The 26198-nt window shown below is 26.2% G+C and overlaps 4 protein-coding genes across 4 annotated transcripts in view; 1 reads left to right on the forward strand and 3 right to left on the reverse strand.

Annotated features, from left to right (window-relative positions):
- Positions 1–28: 28 nt before the first annotated feature.
- Positions 29–2335, reverse strand: LOC123264909 (cytoplasmic phosphatidylinositol transfer protein 1). Its single transcript, XM_044728435.1, has 6 exons — positions 2145–2335; positions 1907–2055; positions 1391–1487; positions 789–860; positions 467–721; positions 29–385 (listed from the first exon to the last, which is right to left on the reverse strand). The coding sequence occupies exons 1-6, from the start codon at positions 2193–2195 to the stop codon at positions 140–142; spliced, it is 870 nt and encodes a 289-aa protein (XP_044584370.1). The 5' UTR covers positions 2196–2335; the 3' UTR covers positions 29–139.
- Positions 2336–2620: 285 nt separating this feature from the next.
- LOC123264910 (derlin-2) lies at positions 2621–4817 on the forward strand. The gene is made up of 6 exons (XM_044728437.1): positions 2621–3027; positions 3140–3205; positions 3285–3452; positions 3881–4003; positions 4101–4267; positions 4343–4817. The coding sequence occupies exons 1-6, from the start codon at positions 2935–2937 to the stop codon at positions 4443–4445; spliced, it is 720 nt and encodes a 239-aa protein (XP_044584372.1). The 5' UTR covers positions 2621–2934; the 3' UTR covers positions 4446–4817.
- A 374-nt stretch (positions 4818–5191) lies between these two features.
- LOC123264911 (protein phosphatase PTC7 homolog) lies at positions 5192–9465 on the reverse strand. Its single transcript, XM_044728438.1, has 5 exons — positions 8708–9465; positions 7655–7834; positions 6974–7172; positions 6555–6811; positions 5192–5414 (listed from the first exon to the last, which is right to left on the reverse strand). The coding sequence occupies exons 1-5, from the start codon at positions 8928–8930 to the stop codon at positions 5365–5367; spliced, it is 909 nt and encodes a 302-aa protein (XP_044584373.1). The 5' UTR covers positions 8931–9465; the 3' UTR covers positions 5192–5364.
- A 9487-nt stretch (positions 9466–18952) lies between these two features.
- LOC123265536 (somatostatin receptor type 2-like) overlaps positions 18953–26198 on the reverse strand; it is a 38099-nt gene continuing 30853 nt past the window's right edge. The window contains exon 2 of the mRNA XM_044729336.1: positions 18953–21392. Coding sequence (XP_044585271.1) covers positions 19977–21290 — 1314 coding nt within the window. The 5' untranslated portion in view covers positions 21291–21392 and the 3' untranslated portion in view covers positions 18953–19976. The remainder of the gene's footprint in view (positions 21393–26198) is intronic.

A 26198-nucleotide genomic window follows, 5' to 3' on the forward strand; every position in this document is an offset into this window, starting at 1 on the left:
TTTTTAGATGTCGGTTAACTTAATTTTCATCGGCTAACTTTAGTATTATTTATTAAACAGTTTGTAATTAATGTTATTAAATTAAAATAAATTTGAAATGATATTTACAGAGATAAGTCACACTTTAATACCATCTCAGTTATGACCACGAAAACCAAGAACGATTAGCAGACCCGGTGGGACTTTTTGGAGAAGATGGAATTGATCCTGATGGCGTGGCCGGTTGGGACGAATTTTCTGCCTCTGTTTTAGGTTGAATCTTTTCGTTTGTTGCTGCGTGCATTTTTGATTCATACTGACGGACATCATCGAGAGACATATCGTGCCATTCGTCGATCCAAGCGAATGCTTGCCGATGACCCAACAGCAAAATATCTCTTATACACTAAAATAATAATAATAAATAATTATTTTAATGTATAATTAATTAACAAAATATTTTTTTTTCGTAAAATAAAATTAAAACCTTGTGAATAAAATCTTCTACACGAGTTTGCATTCCCCAAACTTCAAATGAAGCATCAACAAGTTTGTAAGAACACATTATTGGTTGCGTACTTTCACGCCAGCCTTCAATCAGTGGTCCTCGACCTGTTTTTTTAGATTGGAAAAATTTTGGATCTTCTTCTTCTTTGTAATGCTTTGCTGATAATTCATCATATGCAATATCGATAAAATCTACTTCTCGGTGAATTAATTCTACAGGAGTCAATCCTAAGCACTGAAAAATAAAAATAGAAATATTTATAAAGTTAACGAAAATATTAAAATTAAAAAATATTATTTACATTTTCAGATGAACCATTGTTGTCTTCATAACGTGTTTTTATTGATATTTGGAATTTTGGTAGGAAGGAACACTGAAAAAAAAAAAAAAATTATTTTAATTATCAATAGGTGATTATAAATAATCTATATTATTAAGAGAATAAACAAAATTTTGTCGTTAGTGTATTTATATAATAAGTATTGAAGCTGCACTCGTAAATGCTCTATCTCTAGATATATAATTAAGAAATGACCTTGTATCTTGTGAACTATTGACATTTTTTAAGATATAAGCTCATCCTGATGTTACACTCATCGATACCTTTCATTTGAGTACCCACATCATTTTTTCATATATTTTTTATATATTATATATATGTATGTATGAAAAATATATCAAAAATGCATGTGGGTACTCAAATGAAAGCTCTTGATGAATGTAACATCGGGATGAGCTTATATCTTTAAAATAAATATTATATATATATCAAAAATGCATGTGGGTACTCAAATGAAAGCTCTTGATGAATGTAACATCGGGATGAGCTTATATCTTTAAAAACGTCAATAGTTAAAAAAGTACAGTGCAATTTAACAAAAGTCATTATTTAATAAAACTTACTGTATATTCTGTTATAGTAAAAGGATAATAATTCCATGCTTTCTCTGTGACATAAAAAATTCGTGGTATCAACGCTTGAATCCAATATGGTAATTTGCTAGAATAAAAAAATGTAATTTTAATTTATAAATTTTTAAAATAATTACAATTCATAATTTTATATTAACTAAAATAATTTACATAGAATATAAATAATAATAAAAAACCAATAAAAGATCTAAATGATCTAGTAAGAATTTAAAAATAACTTGTGATAGTAATAGGATCATTCTGTCTCAGAAGTAGAGCACTGATCCCGATAATTCGTCTAATTACAAGTACTATTTATAAATATCTAAAATTTTTTTAATAAATCAATATTATTCATTGTTTATATCTTGGAGTAAATTATGTCAATAAGTAATGACATTGCAAATTATATAACAGAGTGTTAATCACAATGTTATTGAATAAATAAATTATATAGGTAGTGAAAAATATACTATGATAGTAGAATCAATAAAAAAAAATAATTACTTGGAGAGATGGATCCTTTTTTCAGTAAATTGTCCTTTACCGTGAACAGGATCTTCACATTCAGTATTTTCAACAACTTCAACACCTTCATCACTGTCTGACTGCTCATGACTGTGTCTGGCAATCATATAAAGTTGTCCAATGCGATACTAAATTAATTAAAAAAAAATTATTGAATTTTATTTATTGTTACAAAGCAATAATAATAAAAAATAAATTTAATGAGACAAGGACTTACTTCTTCAACAGTCAGCGGCATACAAATACGATATTCTTTGGTTAAAACCATGGTTTATTATCTTGAGAATAAGCTTTCAATAAATAAATAATTTTTTTTTATTTTATAACCAGTAAAAATTTATAAATTTTATTAATATTGAAAAGCCGACAGCCAAACAAGTTTACTAAACTGAAGTTGGCTGAATATTTCTTTGTATTTAGTGAATATCATTTAATCAATAACAATGCCACCAACATTACCTTTAGGGATTAAATCTATAAAATTTATTTTATTATAAAAAAGAATTAATTTAAAAAATTAAATTAAAAAGAAATGATTAGTGGAAATTTTTTAGAACATTTTTTTAATTATAATTAATTTATTATAAAATTTAAAAATTTGACAGTTGTCAGCTGACTTCAGTATGATAAAATTCATAGTTTTTTTTACTCCTAAAAGTTTTGAAGTTTTGGTTACAAGTATATAAAAATATTGATAAAAAAAAAGATCTTTTATATTATTACAATATAAAAACATACACATGTAATATGTACTCTGAAAAATACTATTGCTGTATTATTAACATTACATGACTACGTAAAAACATACTGGAGTTTGAGTTTTTCAGTTCATACGTGTACAGCTGTCACGGTGCGAATGGACAATAAAATAAACGTGATGTGGACGATTCTGAATATCAGATAACGCGACAGTGTTGAAATAAAAAATTAAAAAATTAGAGTGTAATTGATAAATAATTAAATATATAATAAAATAGAAAGAATTATTTAATAGATTTAATAAATCAATGGCATTAAGATCATTGAGGCAGGAGTACCTGCAAATACCTACAGTTACACGAGCTTATACAACTGCTTGTGTACTTACTACACTCGCCGTGGTTTGTATTACTCTTTTTTAATTACTCGTATTATCATTTATTTATCTCTATTACTTTGTAAGTCACTAATCGATAAATCGGTAAGTTAAAAATTATAATTTTTTATTTACAGCAACTGGATTTGGTTTCACCTTTTCAACTATACTTCAATCCTATTTTAATAGTTCATCAATACCAAGTAAACTCTAAAATTAACAATTTTAATTTGTTTAAAAAAGTGTTCCAATTAATCAGAGTAATTTTTCTATTTAATTTAGATATGGCGACTTGTCACAACATTTTTGTACTTTGGTACGGTTGGGTTCAATTTTTTCTTCAACATGATATTTACTTATCGCTATTGCCGGATGCTAGAGGAAGGTCCGTTCCGTGGAAGGACAGCTGATTTTGTAATGATGTTCATTTTTGGTGGAGTTTGCATGATTGTATCCTTTTTTTCTGAATTTAATCATCTATTTACTCATCCCGATGTTACATTCACCAAGAGCTTTCATTTGAGTACCCACATGCGTTTTTCATATATTTTTCATATATACATATATATAATATGTATAAATATATAAATATATGAAAAAATTGATGTGGGTACTCCAATGAAAGGTCTTGATTAGTGTAACATCGGGGTGAGCTTATATCTTTAAAAACGTCAATAGTTAAGAAAGTACAATGCAATTTAACAAAATTCATTATTTAATAAAGCAAAATTTTATTTATTTATAGTTTGCAAGTCATGGCAGTCACGTAGTGACTGCAAGTTTGCTAGTAAAATTTAATCGATCATCAAGATAATGACTTATCATTCCATTGTAATTCATAATTGTATTACGTAACTATTTCCTTGACAATTCAATAGATATTTGCATTTTTTGTTAATTTATTATTTTTGGGACATGCATTTACATTGATGCTAGTTTATGTCTGGTCGAGACGAACTCCATTCGTCAGAATGAACTTTTTTGGTTTGCTAAACTTCAGGGTAATTATCTAAATAATATTTTATTTATCATCTAAATAAAATATTTTATAATTACCTATTTAAAAAATAATTTAATTAAATAAAAATATTTATCCAGGCTCCATTTTTACCGTGGGTTCTTCTTGGGTTCTCTTTGTTACTCGGAAATGTCATATGGGTAGATTTAGTTGGCATGGCTGTTGGACATATGTACTATTTTGCTGAAGACGTTTTTCCAAATCAAGCCGGAGGTGGTTTCCGAATCATAAAAACTCCACAAATACTGTAATTATTATTAACAATATTTTTAATAATTAAATATTGTCAAATTAAATATTATTTTTTTTTTTTTTTTTTTAGTAAAAATTTATTTGATGAGCGTCAGGAAGATTCAGACTACGCTCCACTTCCTGAAGACAGACCTGGAGGTTTTGCGTGGGGCCAAGGAGCCGATGTCCATTAAAGTAAATATTTATTAATTAAAATTAATTTATTACCAGTGAAATATTTTTTAGTGTCTTACTTAGACGTTAAACAAGTGATATGCTGGTTTATTTTTCACTCAGAAATTTCCATTAAATGCCATTAATATTATTATTTTGTAACATTATATTGTCATTTGTTATTAATTTAACGGAATGATTACTCAATTTATTTTTATTTATACAATCGCACATTGAGTGATTTTTGTAACAACCGACTTGTAAATATAGATAGTAAATTTCATAAATATTTATGAGTAACAAGAGATAAAAATAATCATTAAAAAATTCAATTATATTGTTTAGGGTAATTACAAAGTTTGATGTATGTGAGGACGTTTTTTTATTGTCTGCAATATTTTTCAGACATGAACAATTTATTACAATTTTATAAATATTTTTTTCGGTTTCATTTGGTAACTTTTTTTCTGTGAGTAATATTAATCTCTTTTTTTTTTTTTAATTTATCAAATAAAGTGTTTAATATAATCTATAAGTAAGTGATTAAAGAAAAAAAAATAAAGTGACAGAGTGGATTTTTTTCTTCCAAAACAGGTACTCTTTTTAAGTATTGTCAGAAATTTGTAAATTATAATAGGTGTTAATAAAAAAATATTGTTTGATATAATTGAATAAATAATAAAGATATAAATATAATAAATAATTTTGGCATTTTAAAAGAACAAAAAGCTAATAATTTTTTATTATCACACAATTTTTTTATGTATTTTTTTTCGCCACATTTCATTAAATAATTTAATGATTCTAGTGGAGTACAATTTTAAGTGAAATAATCTATAATAAATTTATATAAAGTATATACGTATGACATGAAGATGAACTATAATACAAGTGATCAAGTGTCAGGAGGGGAATCGTACATGTCTATTAACTAATTAATTACATTGCAATTGTAGCAAGCAGCACCGTGATGTCATCTGGCTTGCCTCCTGAAAATGACAGACGAGTTAATTTCATTTTCAATTATAGTTTCCCACAAAATTAATTGCTCTTCATCATATAGATCTCAATGCAATATTAATATTATAAAGAGAATAAGCAAAATTTTGTGGCCAGTGTATTTATATGATAAGTATTTAGGCTGCACTCGGAAATGTTCTATCTGTAGATACATAATTAAAAAATGACCTTGTATCTTGTGAACTATTGACATTTTTAAAGATATAAGCTCATCTTGATATTACAATCATCAAGACCTTTCATTTGAGTACCCACATCAATTTTTCATATATTTTATATATTTATATATATTAGGTATATGTATATATGAAAAATATATCATAAATGCATGTGGGTACTCAAATGAAAGCTCTTGATGAGTGTAACATCGGGATGAGCTTATATTTTTAAAAACATCAGTATTTAAGAAAGTACAGTACAATTTAACATAAAATTAAGAAACGACCTTGTATCTTGTGAACTATTGACATTTTTAAAGATATAAGCTCATCCTGATGTTACACTCATCAAGACCTTTCATTTGAGTACCCACATCAATTTTTCATATATTTCATATATTTATATATATTATAAATATGTATATATGAAAAATATATCAAAAATGCATGTGAGTACTCAAATGAAAGGTCTTGATGAGTGTAATATCAGGATGAGCTTATATCTTTCAAAACGTCAATATTTAAGAGAGTACAGTGCAATTTAACAAATATCTTGTGAACTATTGACATTTTTAAAGATACAAGCTCATCCTGATGTAACACTCATCAAGACTTTTCATTTGAGTACCCACATCAATTTTTCATATCTTTTATATATTTATATATATCATATATATATGTACATATGAAAAATATATCAAAAATGCATGTGGGTACTCAAATGAAAGCTCTTGATGAGCATAACATCGGGATGAGCTTATATCTTTAAAAAAGTCAATAGTTAAGAAAGTACAGTGCAATTTAACAAAGGTCATTATTTAATAAAGCAAAATTATTTATAGTTCACAAGTGACTGCAAGGTCGCTAGTAATAATTGAAAAAATATTGAATTAAAATTAATTTTGTCGGGTAATAGAAACTAAATGAAAAGAAAATCTAATAAGATCTCACCTATAGCTTCAATACCATTTTTTCTGGCACTTTGAGCAAAAGGCGACAAAAAATTACCATCAAAAGCAAGACTACGCGCCATCCAAGCTATCGTATTAGCTACGCCTTGTATTTTAGTAGGATCTCTTTCACCTTCGACTTTCCTCATCTCTGTGACTAGTAATTGGTCAGGGACATTATCGAAGACACCGTCTGTTGCTAAGAGTATAACATCGCCATCCTCTACGCCGAACGTCGATGTATCTGCGGACTCTGGACTGTAAAAAAATTATTTAATGCAATACTTTTAAAGTGTGTTATTTTTAAAAAATTTCTCGATGCAATTAACTTTCTCAGCTTTTCTATACTTTCTAATAGATTTCGAATTTTCATTAGAAAAACTATTTTAATTCAATACATTTAAATAAATTTTACTTTACCTATCACTCAGAACTAAGTCAGAGTGTCCAGGAGGTGGTAACGATAGTTGAAACGGCGTATTAAAGTAATGCTGTTGTTCAGATGAGCGGTGAACAACTTTACCTTTTCTTACAATAACAAAACCACTGTCTCCAATATTAGCTGCATATATGCTACTAGTTTCTTTGTTTAAAACGATAACACACGCAGTACTACTTCCTAAAATAAAATAAAATATTTTTTTTTATCAAGTTCTGATAAATTAATTATGAAAATTAAGTTAGCCGACATTTAAAAATTTTTAATTTTTTTTTATTGAAAAAATTAAAAAAAAAATTAATTTGTAAAAAATTTTAAAAACTACACGTGCAATTTTTTAAAAATATTTTATAGTTATAATTTAATAAATGAAAACAACAACAAAAAAATTAAAAACGTCGGCTAACTTTATGAAAATTAAATTAATTATAAAAATTAAGTTAGCCGATATTTAAAAATTTTTTATTGAAAAAATTACTAAAAAAAAAAAAATTTAATTTATAAAAAACTGTAAGTGCAATTTTTTAAAAATATTTTTTTGTTCTAATTTAATTATTAAAAAAAATTAAAAACGTCGGCTAACTTTAGTATCATAAATTAATAAACAAATTTATGAGTCAATATTTTAATATATTAGTTATGAAAAAAAAAAGTTTATTTACCTAGAATAGACTGTTTATTTTCTAACAGTTCGTAATAACTTTTTGCTAATAAACCTGCTGGTTCATGGGGCACAAATTTTCCTAAGGAGACTAGACGTTCGCAGGCTTTCATTAAATAACTTGAAAATTCACCTGGGTCGATGCCATAATGACGCCAACCACCAACACCGTCTGCAACTCCTATAATCCACAAAAACCATTAATATAGTTATTTTTAATGAAAATTAAATTAGCCGACATTTAAAAATTTTTAGATTTTTTTTTATTGAAAAAATTATCAAAAACAAATTAAAAAAAAAAAATGTCACTTGTAAATAACTTTAAAAACTGTAAGTGAATTTTTTTAAAAATATTTTTTTGTTTTAATTTAATTATTAAAAAAAAATCAAATAATTAAAAACGTCGGCTAACTTTAGTATCATTATTTTTAAAATATATTTATTTAAATAATAACGAGATTTTATTATTATGTATTATTAAAAATAGACAAAAGCATACTTTAATTTATTTGGCAATCTGCCTTTATTTACACAACTTACATGTGCTTGTGTCACATGCATTTAACATATGACGTTTTCTTTAAATTTATATATAATTATTATCATATTTAATATATGTTTTTTTTTAGAATTTTACAATTATTAAATTATTATAAAAAAATTCCACATGAAGAAATTTTATAAAATAAAAAATAATTTTTTGGAACAAATTTATGACATTAAATTTAGCTGTCACTTGACAATTTTTTAATTTTCTTTAACAAGAAAATTTTTTCCAAAAAATTATTTAAAAAAAATTGCATTTTTTATTTTATTAAATTTCTACAAGTCCATTTTTTAATAATTTTTTTTGCCACAATTTATTTATTAAAGAAAATTTTAAAAATTGTCAAGTGACAGCTAAATTAAATATTTTAATTTTTAAAATAAATTTTACTTGCTATAATTAGTAAAAAAAATTCTAAAAATGATCAGATGTCTCAAATTTCAGTATGATGTAAAAATTGACAGCTGACGGCTAACTTCAGTATTATTTAAAATAACAAACACTTACCAATAACTTCAAGAGCTTTAAATTTAGCAGTAAACCAGGCATCATCACCAAATTGTCCTTTTCTAATTCTTCCACGTGATAAATCTTTTGGGAATCCGCAAACGGCAGATACTAGTGAAGCTTCGCGTTTTTTGACAACTGGGTCTGCACAAGTTGTATAACTGGAAATACCATTCCAAAGTGCTCTTGATAAAAGTCGTCCAGTCCAATAAATAGATTGCATATTTTATATTATTTTTTTAATTATTTCCTCTAAAATATTAATATTTATTTCAACACCTAGGTAACATTTTTTTTATTTATTTATAAATTACTTCAAGTTATTATTATTTTTTTTTTTTAATATACTGTAGTCACTGTGGACTTTAATCTTGCGTTTACTGCAACCGAGTAACTCTTTGGAGATTCAATCGTGTATCAAAATCATTTTTACATTTATTTTATTTAATATTACTACGTTAATTAATTTATCAGGATAAAGACCAATTAATATGAATTATTTTACTAGTCACCAAATTATTTTCATTCACTACACTTGGTATTTTTGAATCCATTGAAAAATACACTCAGGTTTTTTTTTTGTTATTATAAGACGATTATATTTTTTTTTTTTTTAGCAATCCGTTCGTCACTCCCTCATTAATGAACACGAAAATGATCACATGCGGGCTTTCATTATTAATGTTGTAGTGAATTAGATAGTAAAGTCTCGGGACATTTATCTATTTTATGTTAAAAAGCGCCTCTGCGTATATGCGTATATTCTCCGAAGGAGGTTTGTGTTAAAGTGTGCGTGTGCATCAGTTGTAAAAATTTTCATTGGTAAGGTAGGTTTCATTGATAGTAATTGTTGATAAATAATAATTTATTAAATTAATTTTCCAACAGGTAGTAAGTGTTAATACTTACTATTAATAATTATTAATAATTGTTATAAATAATTATTCTTAATAATTATTCTTAATAATTATTATTATTAATAATTATTGTTAATAATTGTTCTTAATAATTATTATTATTAATAATTATTGTTAATAATTATTATTAATAATTATTGTTAATAATTATTGTTAATAATTATTCTTAATAATTATTATTAATAATTATTATTAATAATTATTGTTAATAATTATTGTTAATAATTATTGTTAATAATTATTATTAATAATCATTATCAATAATTATTAAAAAAAATTATTGAAGAAAATTTTAATGACACTAAAGTTTACCGAAAAAATTTTTTTATAATTTTATAAAAGAAAAATTATTATGAAGAAAATTCTACATGTAAAAATATATAAAAATTATTGTTGAAATGTTTTTATTGTAATTGATTTATTATAAAAATTGACAACTATCAGCTACAATAATAAATTTTACATAATTGCATGTATAATTATTAAAAATTTTACATGTCAAATTTCTTCTTTTAATTGTTTAATAAAATAAAAATAATAGAAATTTAAAAATATCGGCTAATTTATATAAAACTTTTCTTCTTTTTTTCAACAAAAAAATTACTGAGAAAATTATTATTTCTTCAGTAAAATAAAATTTTTAACAAATTAATTTCTTATTAAATTTTTTTAAAAATAAATTTTTTGACAGTGTAATAAAGTCTTCTATAAATTTTAGATAATATGTTAATCCTTATCCAAAGTAATATAGAAAGAAAGAATGAGGTAATACATTTATTTCTTTTTATTATTCTTCTGTTTATTAAACCAGTGCAATTTAATGAATTCAAAAAACTATAATCTCTGAAGAAAATACCTGTTGCTTGTCTGTCTTATTGTTTTCACGTCTTATATTTCTTTTTCAATTTTATCCTGTCGTTTTTTGTCTACTAAATATAAGCTCTAGATCAATTTGTTTGAATTTCATTAACAATAATTTAATGTTTATCGATTGATCTGAATTTCTTTTTTTATGGATTCATCTCGTTAGTGAATGTAAATATTACAATAAAAAAAATATAAATAGCAATAGCATCATCACCATTATATATCTATTTATCCGTCTATATATATATATATATATATATATATATATATATATAACTAAATATATATATATATATTTGTTCACTCCCTTCACTCTCCCACGGGAATCTAATCCATCAGCCGTAAATGTGGGAATGAAACAAAAATAAAAAGTTATCACGAAAGAAATAAAATTGAGAATTAAATAGCAAATTAAAAGTTTAATCTACACAAAGATATATACTTTAATTATATTTTCATCAGTAAAAATTTTATTTCATTTTTTTTTTCAATAAAATTTCATTTTAACAGCTAATAATAATTTAATTAATTTTTTATTTCAATAAATTAAAAATTTAAATGTCTGAAAATGTTTTTATGAATTAAATAAAATTTTTATTTAATGAAAAATAAATTTAAAAAAATCTTATTACATATAGGATTATTTTTAATTAAACATATAAAGATAAATCCGAGTTGTTTTATGTATACAAGCATAAATAATAAATTATTCGTGTTGAATTAATAAATACAAATAAGAAGAAATCTATTGAATGTATAAATGATGATAAAATATTGGAAAAAAAAAATATTTAAAATGAAATTGAAAAAAATACGGCAGATGCGATTTCAATCGCATTGAAAAATCTCCGGGGAACTAGAAGTAATTCAATTGATCTTCGATACTTAAAGTTTTTCTAGGGTGGAAAGACCTTACTATACCTTGTCTGATGCACGGAGAACAAGCTACACTATCGAGTGGAAAAAAGACGATAAAAAAGGAGATAAAGTACTAAGTTTCTAGCTTCCTTTAAGCTGCGTATGTGTATATACGTACAGTACAGTGTTACCGGAATTTCCTGTGGTGTACGTATACGTTCATACAATAGAACTTTCATACACTCTTAAATCTTCCACAAGTCAGACCGAAATTTTCGCCCGTCTGCTTATTCAGGTTCGTGAGATAGACGCATTACTTTTCTTTGTTTTGTTTTTCTTTTGCTCTTATAATTTTATTTTCTTTTGCATTTTATACTACTTCAAATTATTACGGAAGATATGAAAGTATGTGTCGTATGTACATGATAAAAAAAAAATCTTTTAATATATCAAAAAAAATTTATAAATAACTCATGCGGAAGAATATAAATGTTATATTTATAAAATAGGTCTCTTTTGTCGTATCAGAATGCGAACAAAATAAATATCATTGTTATTATTGTATATATGTAACTATTTTTAATATAAATCTCGTCCTGCAGTTTTAATATACTCGACAGACTTGTGAAGAATAAAAAAATTTTATGTTCTTTTATGTCTTGGCAACTATTTGGAAAACTCTATTCTTGCTCACATTCATGCACATATCATCTACTTTTATATCTTTTAATTTCGTGTTTATTATCCGCCCGGATTTCTTTTTTAACTAAAGCTTTCAATGGAAGAATTATAATTCTTTAGGAGTGTATTTGTACTTTGTATTTTAAGTTGATCTTTTTAGGATTTAAAGAAGAAAAAAGATTAATTTTCACGACAATTAGCTAAGCGTTCACTTAAGTGCGTCAGAAGAGCAAATTTATTGAACTGGAAGAGCTGAAACTGATGACAGCTCTGTTCGTTGAGAGGGTCATTTTGTCTCTGTATCTTATCTACCATCTCGGAATATTTTTTTTTATCTAACTTTTAATAGAGTTTCGAGTTATGAATTGGTAATTACAGTTACGTACACCAGCTTACGTATTTTATCGTTGATTAACGGAGTATAAGTAGGTTGATCAAGCTATTTTTATAAAGAATCAATTTTTAGACAGTCTAATTCATAATTTTTGTTATTATTTATTTATTTATTTATGAAAATTAAGTTAGCCGATATCTGAAAATTTTCTGTAATTTATTTTATTAAATAATTATTTAAAAAAAATTAAAATAAAAAATTTCACATGTAGAAAATTTAAAAAACTACAGGTGTAATTTTTTAAAAATTATTTTTAGTTTTAATTTAATTAATAAAAAAAAGTCAAAAATTGTTGAACGTCTGCTAATTTAAGTGTCATTATTTATTTAAAAGATTATTTTTTAATTGTTTGATTTTTTAAAATGTTTGCATGTATTATAAAAAGCTTAACAGTCAATATAAGCCTTTATTTTATTAAAATTAATTTAGCAGATATTTAATAATTTTTTAACAAATAAATGACAAAAAAAAATTGACTAGAAATTTAAAAAAAAAAAAATGCGATATTTTAAAAATAATTTTTTTTTTAACAAATTTATTCGATCAATAAAAAAAACAAATTTTAAAACATAAAAAAAAAACTTTTATAAATATTCAAACACATCAACGAGAATGACCAAATCTAATGTAGCCTTTATGAACCAAACGTAGATAAAATTTTATAACTCATAATACCAGTATCGTTATACCTAAAGTATACGCCGTATCTTCATTTATAGCTTAAAGTTGGAATAATTTAAATAATGCGTTTAAATATTAAATCAGAGTATCATTAACTTGAATTATATAATTAAACTTTACTACATTGTCTAGTATTTCCATTTTAATTTTAATTATCTAGAGTACAATAATTTTATTTATTTATCGAAAATTTTAAAAAGTATTTCTTTGCTTTAAGAGCTTATTGTTAACTTGCGGATAAAAGTTTAAATCATTATTTAGTTGGTAGTGTATTGCTAAGTCGAGTTTGAGGTCAGCTAAGCTTAGTCCCAGTTACATACAAGTTACACAAGGCTTAGCGTATGTAAGCTCTGTCATTTTTTTTCAACAAAGTTTCAAGCTTTTTTTTATTTTTTATAGAAATAATTTTGAATACAAATGAAGCTATTGTTCTACAATTATTTTTATAATCATTATAATTTATTTATTTTAATTAAAATTATTTTTATAATTATAACAGCTTTTTTCTGCATCAATTATTTTATAAAAAAATTATTTTATTAAAATAAAATCAAAAATATATTTTAAAGCTATGTAATATTTAATTTATAATAAAATTATTTCTTGCAGTAAATTATATTGATAATAAATAGCTATCGAGTAGCGATTGAATCTTTGTTAAAAAAAAGTGATAAAAATTTTTCGAAGCAATAAATTAGATCACATATAATTAAATGTTATTAAAAAAATCTCTAACGTAACATCTATTTATTAAAAGATATATGTTAGGTATTTTTTTTTATGACCTAGATTTTATTTGAAGGCTTTATAGTGAAGCTTTTAAGTGATCACGAAGGATGATAGCCTTCGACAAGGCTCTTGGTTATTATATTCGTTCTCGTTATATTCCAATACATCAAAATGTGGTCCATCGCTTTTGTTACTCTAGCTGTGGGTGAAAATTAATGGCCATTAAATAATGTAACGTCGAGAGGCGTGGAATTCTGCCATCATCCTTTCTTGATACTTACGCAAAAAATATTTCCAGATCACCCGGAAGAAAAACATCCAATATATATTACAGGGTAGCTTATTAAAATAAACAACGCTTATTCGTTTTAAAGTAATTTATATTTATTCGCATCTTCATATTGATTTATATATACTTTTTCCTCCGATAAATTATTTTCATTATTATTTATTATCTTAACATTAACATACATATACATAAAAAACTATAATTATTACAATTTATCTAATTTATCGTCCGAATATTTTCGGATTTTTTTTTTTTTTTTTTTTACAATCATTTATCAAATTTTTAAATTAAATTAAATTTTTCATTTTTTAATATTTTATTTATCTATCTACCATTTTTTATATACACTTATAACTTATTAATATTTTCGTGAATAATTTAATATTCAACACTTAAATAATTACTATTAAATTTAATGATTTTTTTATGGTCAATAAAATTATTTTTACTAGAGATGATAATCACGATAATTATTTAATTAATTAACAAATAAGCTTTTCACTTTTTAGTTGATAAATATATACATTAATTATATTATTTATCCAAGTACTTGGTATTAACCTAGTAATACAAACATAAATTATTTTTAGTACAGAGTGCGTCGGATTTTTTTTATTCTTTATTTTTTACAATAATCATATAGTCTTCTTCAGTCAATAGTAAATTTTATAATACTTTATTTCATTCAAAATTTTTAATAATTATTTTATTAATTAATTATTTATACAATTGATAATTATTGGCCTAGTGTATATATGCTCGTGCAGAAAATAAATAATAATCATAATGAATGAATGTTTTGTGGTAGAAGAAATATTTTCACATTGATATTCTTATCAAGAGCTCAGAACTACCCTTAGAATTTAAAATAGAAAAATTGCTCAGCGTTTTTATTGAGAAAAATTTAACCCTGCTTTTGTAAAAAATTTTTAATTATTTTTTAAAAATTTTAAATCCTTTAAAAATTCATTTTATTCTTCGGAAAAATTTTTTTGACTATTAAAAAAAATTTTTCATATAACCTGCATTGAAAATGCGAGTTTCAATGCCTGTTAAGCCAACCGAAACTAGACAATTTTAGACGAATGCGACGACTGTGCTGGGCAGGAATCAATTATTTCTACCCGGCGGACAGAAAATGACGATTTTCTGCCCACGCGATGAAGTTGCAGCTTTATTTTCTATCCTATCAATTGTTTGGTTATTTTATACCTTTATAATTGTCATTCTAACTGTTAACTGTACTGATATATTATAATTCTGTTATTAAGCATAAATAAGAATGACAAAAGAAAACTATTCAATTTACGAATAATGTTTGATAAAAAATAAACCATTACTTTCTATTTTATTATATGTTTTATAATAAAATGGTATTTTTGCTATTCGTCTGAAACTATCTAGTTCTGGTTGGCTCCAGACATTGAAACTAGCATTTTTAATGAAAAATATAATGTGTGACGCGGGATGAAACACGATTTCAGACTTCACTCTGGTCTGAAATCGTTTTGTTTCATCCCTAGTCACACAATATACTATTTTTAATTGTTAAAAATTAATAAAATTTTTAAAAATAATTCTCTATTGATAAAAAATTTTATTATAAAAAACAAATTTAAAAATATTAATTTATATTGAGAAAAATTCAATCGTGCTTTTTTAAAAAATTTCAGAGAATTTTTTTAAAGTTTTTAAATTATAAATTTTAAAAAAATTTATTTTATTTATCAAAAAAATTTTTTTGACTATTAAAAAAAATTTTTTTAATTTTTTTAATTGTTAAAAATTAATAAAATTTTTGAAAATAATTCTCTATTGATAAAAAATTTTATTTTAATAATTTTATTATAAAAAACAAATTTAAAAATATGAAAAAAAAAATTTTTTTTATTGAGAAAAATTTAATCGTGCTTTTTTAAAAAATTTCAGAGAATTTTTTTAAAGTTTTTAAATTATCAATTTTTTTAAAATTTATTTTATTTATCAAAAAAATTTCTTTGACTATTAAAAAAAATTTTTTTAATTTTTTTAATTGTTAAAAATTAATAAAATTTTTGAAAATAATTTTTTATTGATAAAAAATTTTATTATAAAAAACAAATTTTAGCTTCAAATTATTTTTTTTTTTTAATTATTTAAGTAAAAGTTTGTCATAGATACCAATTGTTGACCTTTAGAGCAATATTATATCAATGTACTGTTATAAATTTGCGAAAAACAACTGTCCTATCGTAAAAAATAATGGAGAAAAAGATAAAGGACGTAAAGAGTATCAAATACAACGTAAAAATGAGTTTAAAAAAAAAAAAAACAAAATGAAAAAGAGCCAGCAAGCTCTAGTGGAATTGTCGAGTGGTAACGACTTGCTCCACTTTGTGTGACAAGCGGCCAATTCAGTGGTCTGAGAAAAGAACGAAGAGGTGAATAGAAGACCAAACTAAAGTCTACAGTCTAGCCGCGAGCGATTGGGAATCGCGTTGTCATTGACTTTTACGACTCCAAGAAGTTGAGTATGAAATAGAATGAACGAGAACCTCTCTTTTCATTTATTTTCCTATATTTTTTTATCTGCTCACGTTGCTTATCATTACGCCAGATCTTTCATTTATAAATCTAAACCAAGTTACGCACTTATGTAAGCAACAGTATTTATTTATCTATTTAAATTATCCAATTTATTTTATAATCAAAATATACAACTATCTTGAATCACATTCACAAATATACTTGATTTAATATTATTTAACAAATCACTTTTAGTACCTTTTATTTAATATAATGAAAATAGTAAAAATATTTTAATTATTTTTAAATCAATAATACACTGTGAAAAATCGAGAGTAAATCTCAAGCTTTTTTTTCTGTCAAGTGATTGTCAATCGGAGTACCGATTATTTATTTTTATTTAAAACAAAAATAAAGAACTCACTCTGCAGAGATTTCTTTATCGATAAAAATCCAGATTTTTTACAGTGTATTATTTGTTAAAACTAATATTAAAAAATATTAATTTGAGAAATAAAGTTTACTATTGATTTTATTTGTCATGTTTTCTTGAGTAAATACGCTGAGAGACAGGTGTAATTTCCAGAGAGAATATCTTAGTATATACGAGGAGGTAATTGGATGATCTTCATTAGCAATCATGCATTCCATCGTATTACCGAATATCTTGTACAGCTACGAGATACTTAGGATAAGAACTCTTATGATCTTCGGAGATCTACTAGCATACGTTAGACGGTAAATTGTATTATCAAAGTAGCTCAAATAATTTGTATTATAACAATAAGCATATTTTGTATAGAATATTTCATTTTAAAAATTTATAAACAAGTAAAAATTGAATTTAATTGAAAGACTAAATTAATTTACTATCGATAATTTGTCATAAAGACATATATTAGTTGTTTAGTAGATCTTTTTTATAACAAATGAATTTTTTATCTAATTAATAATATAATTTTATAATCCAGATTTTTAAAATAGATAAAATTGTCTATATTGAGTGATTGTTTATTTAAAATTAAGTTTTTTTATAAATTTCACTGATTTAAGAGAAGTAATGTAAAAAAAAATATTTTTTTTGAATCAAATAATTTTTTTCAGTGTGCTTCCTGAGAACATGGGTCAGTGATTTTGGGTTAAACGAGACTAGAACACATTATTTGTACTGGTAGTCTTTCCTCACGGGGGTGCCGTGATAAATATACGGATTGTTTTTTTTCACTAGAGATTTTTCCGTAAAATACGTCGGCTTGATAGCTATAATTTTTTTTTAGTAGACATTTGAGATAAAAACTAATTAGATATTTGTAAAAAAAATTAAATTTACAGCACAATATAAAGTTTGACATTAATGTAACAATTTTTACGAGTAAAAAAATAACTAAGATGACTCGTAAATTTTCTAAAAGTTGACTCCAGTTTAAAGTTGTTTTATGAGTATTTTATTATCAATACCTGTAAATTTAATAAAAAAAATCTAAATTTACTCTATATTTATAAACTAAAAATTCCGTAATATAATCTTTCATCATTGTTCTTTTAATATTTAACAAAGCCGCAGCAAAAACCAGGACGAAAATCCTCAGCGAAAGTATTATTATATATAATACCTTGAACAAGGTAAACAAGCGTGTTCTATCTTCAGTGACGCTGCATAAAGTGAAGATTATAGAATTCAGTCGGTGAGTTACATCCACCTAGTCTCCTATCACTTGTATAATACACAGAATATTTCGCGACCCAAATGCCAAAAGGGCGTATTACAGTAGTTAGATAGTTAGATAGGGTTTTGTGCCAAAAGGGCGTATAAAAAAATTTTTTTTCCGCCATTCAACTTAGAATTGCTCGAAACGTAAAGATTTATCAAAAAAAAAATTTTTTTAATGTACTAAAGCCAAAAGGGCGTATAAAAAAACTTTCAATTTTGTTCTGAAATATAAAATTTAACTTTGCTGAATTTTGTTCCTCTGACTCAGTAACATGTTAGATATCGCAACTGGTGCCCTTTACAACTATGGTAGCATACGAAGTATCGGTATTTTTCAAATTAAACTAAATAATCTTACGAGCTATTATTTTATAATATTAATTGATAAAATAATTATTTTACTATTTATATTAATTTTTATAATCACCTGATGATAATTATTAACAATTTTTAACTTTAGTTACAATAAATAGTAACAGGTGAATGAAGACAAGTAGATCGTGATAGTTGAACATAGATGAATAATTATTTTTGAATTCAAAACTTGTAAAGTGGATTTTAATGTGAAAAAATTAATAATTAATAATTTTTTAGTTTTAGTTCTATTTAAAAATACTATTACGTGAAAGTTAAATAGGTTAGTATTAAATAGTGAAAAAAAATTACTAAACAATAAATAGTATAGTTTAATAATGTAAAGTTAATGTTGTAATAATATCTTTACATGATTAAATTGTACTGTTTATTGGTCTGTTATTTTACTGTAATGTCAAACAATGAACTATAAATGATAGTGAAATAAATTTCAGAACCTCAAGTAAACCATGGATGATTGCCATAATAATCACCATTGCACCTTGATAAACTTTTTTCATTTCAGCTGGTGTTTTTTTTTTTTTTTCTTTATCAATTAAAATTATAAACAGAATTTGTATTAAAATTTTAATATTAATCTTTAAAAATACCGATTTGTAATTTAATAGAAATAGCTTCGCCTCGGTTGACTATAACGTGTGATCTGAGACATTTCTAACTTTCCCATCCTAGGGCTGAATACTATTTTTTTGTCCTCTAAGCGAAAAGCGGCAACTTTGTTGAGCGCAGTGGACCGAAAGTTGTCACTTTTCGCCCGGAGGGCAAAAAAATTAGTCACATATAACTTATAATTCAAAGCAATCGGCAAAAAAATTATACGCCCTTTTGGCTTTAGGTCACTAAATTTTCAATGTCCTAAAGCTAAAAGGGCGTATAATTCCAGACATACGCCCTTTTGGCTTTGGAAATTTTTTTTCTATATTTAGGCTTAGAAAGTGTTAATAAAGCGATTAGTAAAAAAAGAAAAAAAAAAAAAAATTTATACGCCCTTTTGGCATTTGGGTCGCGATTTGACGTACAAGCCTTGATGTATTGTTAGTAATATAAATGTGTGTGCTGTATATAAATACGTGTAGAGAGACTCGTTCGATAAATTTACGGAGCTTATCCAACTAAACTTGGTGTCTCATTGGAGAAGCTCTGGCAAACTCTTGGCAATAATAAACTAAGTGGAGCGAAGGATAGAAAGAAAGACAGACGGAGAAAGTGACCGGAAATCTCTTGCAACTTGAACGAAATTCTAGTTATTATAATTGATATGCTTAAACTTGTGTAAGTAGCGTAAGTTGTGCGCCATTTCTCAAATTATCTTTTTGCCCCGAAGCTTTGAGTCCCTTTTGCTCCTTGGAGTCGCTTATTATCGTGATATTTGTCCTCGAAGTCATAGTAATTGTAGTTGTTGATGTTTTGCTGATAAGCAGCCCACGCTCGTCGTCCTCCTCTTCAAGTTTAGCTCTGGAATTAGCAGAAGCGATAGCTTTGCTCGATTTGAATCTATCGTGGTCAGATTTATTTTTTTTCGGAAAAACGCTGTTTTCATTGTGCAAAGTAGCGTTTACGTCTTTGCCAGCTGCACAAGTGCAGGCTTTAAGGAAGCTCTTTTTGAAATTGTCACTGAGAAAAGCGTAAAGAATTGGATTCATAGCGCTGTTTGAGTAGCTCAAAAATCCTGCTAGAAGAAAGGCAGTGATGCTTATCGAAGATTGACACTGTTTAGGCGGCTCATAAATCAGCGCTACTTGTGTGATCCAATAAGGAAGCCAGCAAAGGACATAAACAGTTATAACAGTCAATACAAGCTTAGTTACTTTTTTATGCGAGCGTTTTTTCTCCTTGGATCTATTTTTTGGACCGACTGTCCGGAGTTTTTTAATTACCAAAAAATAGAAGACCAGGATGAACGTCAGAGGAACAGCAAATGTTAGAAAAAATGTGTAGAGTGTAAATGTGGTTTGTCCACCGTGCATTTGGTGTTCATCCAGCCCCGTTTGATTTCCGTGGGTCTTATTTTCGATGTTGTTGTCAGGCCAGTATATATTACAGCTTATCCCGTTGTCGAATTCATTGACGTTGGCGTACAGAACCACAGGTATCATAAACAGAGCGCTGGTAAACCACGCTGTCATTGAGACGACCTTTGAGATAAATGGCGTTCGCATCTTAGTTGCGGAGATCGGATGACAAACTGCAATATACCGATCCGCACTCATGATGAAAAGAAATATACTGCTGGTGAATTGATTTATGCTCGTTGTTGTCATGTACGCTTTGCACATTATTTCTCCGAACGGCCAGTATCTCAAGCTCAGTGTTGTCACTAAAAATGGTATCCCGATGAGAAAACATTCGTCGGCAATAGCTAAATTTACTATGTACATATTTGTCACGGTCTGCATTTTGGAAAATCGCAGCACTACGTAGATCACTAGAGTATTGCCGAGTAATCCTACCACGCAAACAATGGTATATATTACTTGATGAACGACTGCAACTATCCGTAAGTCAGTGCCGCAATTAAAATTAAGTGTGTCGTTAGTCGTGTTTAACGTCTCTTGGAGGAATTCCGTTGAATTCATGATGTTTCCTTTTTTTACCAATCCGACAGTTTAATTGATGATTTTTAGGATTAGCCACCTCCTACCGAATTAACTGCTTACTCATCTGCAGTCCTTTCAATCCTGAAACAGCAAAGATCACCTTGACCTTAGAATAATAGCTAATTTTAACATAATCTTTACTAAGATAATACTAATTGAGGTAAATTTTTTGGGTGCTTTGAAATTACTTCATTTGAGAGAGGAATAAAAATTTTACTTTAAAATTAAATCGCTGAGAAGCGAAGCGGTGGAAGATTCAAAGTCTTCAATTGAATCCAATATATTTAAATAGAATAAATTACTCATTGTTAAGTCACTTAATCTTTATGGTAAATAAAAAAAAAAATTACATTTTATTTTGGTAGAATTTCTTGTTTTTCAATTACGAATACAAAATTTTATTTTATTTTATGTTTTTCTAATGTGTACTATAAATTTATTATTATTATTTCAATGTAAATTTTTTTTTTTTTATTGAATTTAGATTTAATCTTGGCTTAATAATTACATAAGTGTTAATATTAGTTTTGATATTAATTTATGTAATATGTGGTTAGACTATTAGTGAAACTTTGGAGAAATCATTGTCTTTGATCAAGTGATTCCGTCCGTTATCCTGAGACTCATAAGAAGCTTTGGTTATTGTCAAAGCTAATAGTGTTACTTAAGATTTAATGGAAATCAGTTGTATTACGATTATCGATTATCTTAGAGTCGATAATTGAGTAACACAGTTGACATATTCTCAATTTAAAATTGTAAGTTCTTTTTTGCAAAACTTTTTAATAGTTGACTTTGCAACGTATAAGTTAAAGTTGTTAGTTGTTAAAGTTAGGAGTTTCAGAATTCGAGGATTTACAACAAAAGTAAAATTGTTTGTTGACAAGAAAATAATTAATTAATTAATTAATCTGTATTATTAAGGGAATAAGAAAAATTTTGTAAATCTCGAGATACATAATTAAGAAATGGCCTTTTATCTTGTGAACTATTAACATTTTTAAAGATATAAGCTCATCCTGATGTTATATTCATCGAGACCTGGCATTTGAGTGCCCACATCAATTTTTCATATATTTTATATATTTATATATATTATATATATGTATTTATGAAAAATATATGAAAATGCATGTGGGTACTCAAATAAAAGCTCTTGATGAGAGTAACATCGGGATGAGCTTATATCTTAAAAAATTTCAATAATTAACAAATGACCTTTTATCTTGTGAAATATTGACATTTTTAAAGATATAAGCTCATATCGATGTTACACTCATCGAGACCTTCCATTTGAGTACCCACATCAATTTTTCATATATTTTATATCTATACATATATAATGAAAGTGGGTTTCGTAGACCGTCAATCACGCAAAAACTACTGAACGTATTATGACATGGGACTAGGACCATTCGACGCAGAATGAATTGTAGATGGTTATAGGCTACTTATTTTTTGAATTCCATCAATCCTTCATCATTTTATTTCTGTTTAACTTTAATAAACATTTTTTCCCGCCGATAAAAACAAAAGACGAGCATTTTTCTTCAATTCATTTGTTTATTTATCAGCATAAAAGGAAATAATTTGTATTACGTTTCTTTTTTTAGAATTAAGTTTGATCTACCCACGCATGGGCAGACGCGTGGGTGGAAAATATACATATATAAGCAAAATAGGGTTCCTTTGACTAAAGTTAACGTCAAAACTACTGAAGCTATCGGGATGGGACTGCTACCATTCGACGCAGAATTTTTCATAGATAATTATAGGCTACTTATTTTTGGATTTTATCAACCCTTTCTCATTATTTTTACGATTAATTTTTGTATACATTTTTTCCCACTAATAAAAACTAATGACTCATTTTTCATTCATTTGTTTTTAATACGATTTTCTTTTGTTTTTATTACATAACCTTAATATTTGATTGATCTAATGTCATTAAAAAAGTTGAAGAAAGAAGCTAATTATTGTCTGGTGAACTAAGTGTTGAAAATTTATATTTATATGCTGATCGTGTGTTTGGTTATAATAATTGGTTCCATGAAATAACACAGTGAGATTTCTATGAAATCTACTAAAAATATTATTGTGTATAAACTAGGACTTTTTGAAAGATCAAATTTAGGTCATGTTTATTGAGTTTCAATAACATTTACTAAAAATTTCCTTACAACAAACGGCTCTTTAGCAGCGGAAAAAAGTCATTGTAAGTTTTCTAAAACTTAACATTACATGTAGTAATTCAGTCAAAGGACTAAGAATTTTACATACATGCTATTTTTGCTGATTACATGACTTATAAATTGTTCTTATTGCGGGATCGTGGGATTGTAACAGATTAAAATGAATGCATTTTCCAAAAACTAGATATGTGAAAAATAAATTTGGCTACTTATTGGAATAGAATTCGTAAAAAACATGTTAAATTGATTTTTTATGAAAAATTGATGTCATGGAGAAAATTTTAGTTAACAGAAAATTTGTCGCCCTTTAAGCTAAGCAGATTTCAACTTCACTTATGAGACCTGCAATTACTTTAACTAAAACTTTAATGCTCATTTCAACTTTTTTTCTTCGTATCAATGATTATTAAATTTTGTAAGAAAGCCACGGAAATATTATAGTCATTGCACATCGAAAGTTACAATGAATATTAGCTAGAAAAATCAAATGGACAAAAGGAACTGGCTAATTCGATGGAATTTGGAATCTGTGCAAGTCAAAACAGTATCGATGCTTACAATTCTATCCACGGGGCATATTTATGTTCATACAAAAATAATAAAAAAAAAAAAGGATAATAATAAAAATTTAAATAAATAAAAATAAAAATGAAATATAAAATTTAATTGATTTCCTTTTATAATTCGCCCAGCGAAGCGGGCGGGCGGGAACGGCTAGTATTTATATATATATATATATATATATATATATATATAAATATTATATATGTATGTATGAAAAATATATCAAAAATGCATGTGGGTACTCAAATGAAAGCTTTTGATGAGTGTAACATCAGTATGAGCTTATATCTTTCAAAACGTCAATATTTAAGAGAGTACAGTGCAATTTAACAAATATCTTGTGAACTATTGACATTTTTAAAGATATAAGCTCACCCCGACATTACACTCATCAAGACCTTTCATTTGAGTACCCACATCAATTTTTAATATATATATACATATATATATATTATATATTATATATGTATATATGAATAATATATCAAAAATGCATGTGGGTACTCAAATGAAAGCTTTTAATGAGTGTAACATGGGGATGAGCTTATATCTTTGAAAATGTCAATAGTTAAGAAAGTACAGTGCAAATGAACAAAAGTCAATTTCTGACTTTTGTTATGGCAGTAAAAAAATTTTTTTTTTTAATAAACAGCTCTTCAAATTCTCTGTACGTAATAACAAGCTATATGAGATTGGAAATGGTAATAATGAACTGTGTGGTGAAGCTTTTGTTCATATCCGAGAAGGTCCTCGTATTTCAAAGTTAATCAACAGCGAAATGTTCTTATAAAACAACATCGGGATTAGCCCTCTGATCCGAAGATTCTTCATAAAGGAACTGAAGTACAATCACCAGGAGATAATGAACTCCCCACTGTTTCACAAAATATTTTCCGTTTCCCTCCTCACAGTCAAGCTATTAGATTCTACCTAAGTAGAGTGTAAGTCAGGAAACTAATATCACCTAGGTTGATAGGCGCTTATAGTTTTAAGGTTAATATCCTTCATATCCATCATAACTGCTAGCCGAAAACCCCGACCTGGTTCACACAACCCCGGGGAAAATTGAAAGTACCGTGGAAATAAACTATGTGGTGAGATTTTCGCCGACCCTTTCGAGGATCGAGATACACTCCCGTGAAAGGGATACTCGCAAATTGAAAGTACCAAATGAACCTTGCTGTCTCTCCCGACTTTGTTTACTTTGTTGTAGAATAATTAACGAGTGTAATCACGGAGAGCCATAAATTCGTCGCTTACAACTTGTGAATCTGTTAAAATTATATTGTTTAAAAAATTTTACTTTTTCAAAGCTCGGAAACGATTACGATGGGCTCTACTGAAGCTCTTTATTTATTTACAAAATAAATCGACGTTATGTACTTTACAGCGAACCACTTTAGTTTTATCCGGTAAGCTCTTGAGTTTTGTCTAGCCTTTTAATGAGTTTAAGCTGGGGATTTGTCTGGAATTATTATATATTAATGCAATCATGAGCATAAGTCCATGTGAGAGGCGTGATTGTAGAATAATTTAGCTGAATAGAGCCAACTCACATCATATAGATTAACCACGACCTAATATATAGTCTCTCTCTATATATATATATATTTATTTATGTCGAAGCATATAAATATAATCACCTAGCCCGTTAAATATTTTTTTTCATATTTCTTACACAAAAAAAAATTAACTTGAACCAAGAAAAAAATTCTCGAACCAAGAAAATAATTTTGAAGAGTTTAATTATTTTGAATCAAGGCAAATTAATTAAAATTTAATTAAGCCATGAGAAATTTTTTAGCTTAAAACTTCTTCAAAATTATTTACTTGATTTAAGTTAACTTTTTTTTTTTTTTTCAAATTCTCGAAAATTTTCCAATAATTAGATCTCTGAACTCTTCGAGCTTTTGACTCGGAAAAGTAAACTATAGGATCCGAAAAAATGTACTAATCAGCTAGAATTCAAATTCGCGACATTTCGCTGTTTGCTTTTCATAGAATACATTATTAATAGAACATTATTTAATAGAATCAATTAAAACTATAAATTTTCCCTTGAACTTCCGCTTAGTACATCTTAGACTTGTTAAACTCTGCATAAGTTATATCAAATACGCTATATGTACTA

The sequence above is a fragment of the Cotesia glomerata genome, linkage group LG5 (genome assembly GCF_020080835.1).
Source record: "Cotesia glomerata isolate CgM1 linkage group LG5, MPM_Cglom_v2.3, whole genome shotgun sequence".
Lineage (NCBI taxonomy): Eukaryota > Metazoa > Arthropoda > Insecta > Hymenoptera > Braconidae > Cotesia > Cotesia glomerata.

Bases quoted from the DNA above. Each gene is read 5' to 3' on its own strand.
- LOC123264910 (XM_044728437.1), top strand. From the start codon at position 2,935: ATGGCATTAAGATCATTGAGGCAGGAGTACCTGCAAATACCTACAGTT. The intron at 3,206-3,284 runs GTAAACTCTAAA...TATTTAATTTAG, and splicing joins TAATAGTTCATCAATACCAA to ATATGGCGACTTGTCACAAC. The intron at 4,004-4,100 runs GTAATTATCTAA...ATATTTATCCAG, and splicing joins TTGGTTTGCTAAACTTCAGG to GCTCCATTTTTACCGTGGGT.
- LOC123264911 (XM_044728438.1), bottom strand. From the start codon at position 8,930: ATGCAATCTATTTATTGGACTGGACGACTTTTATCAAGAGCACTTTGG. The intron at 7,173-7,654 runs GTAAATAAACTT...ATTTTATTTTAG, and splicing joins AAATAAACAGTCTATTCTAG to GAAGTAGTACTGCGTGTGTT. The intron at 6,812-6,973 runs GTAAAGTAAAAT...ATTTTTTTACAG, and splicing joins GACTTAGTTCTGAGTGATAG to TCCAGAGTCCGCAGATACAT.
- LOC123264909 (XM_044728435.1), bottom strand. From the start codon at position 2,195: ATGGTTTTAACCAAAGAATATCGTATTTGTATGCCGCTGACTGTTGAA. The intron at 1,488-1,906 runs GTAATTATTTTT...TTTTTATTCTAG, and splicing joins AAAAGGATCCATCTCTCCAA to CAAATTACCATATTGGATTC. The intron at 861-1,390 runs GTAAGTTTTATT...TTTTTTTTTCAG, and splicing joins TTACTATAACAGAATATACA to TGTTCCTTCCTACCAAAATT.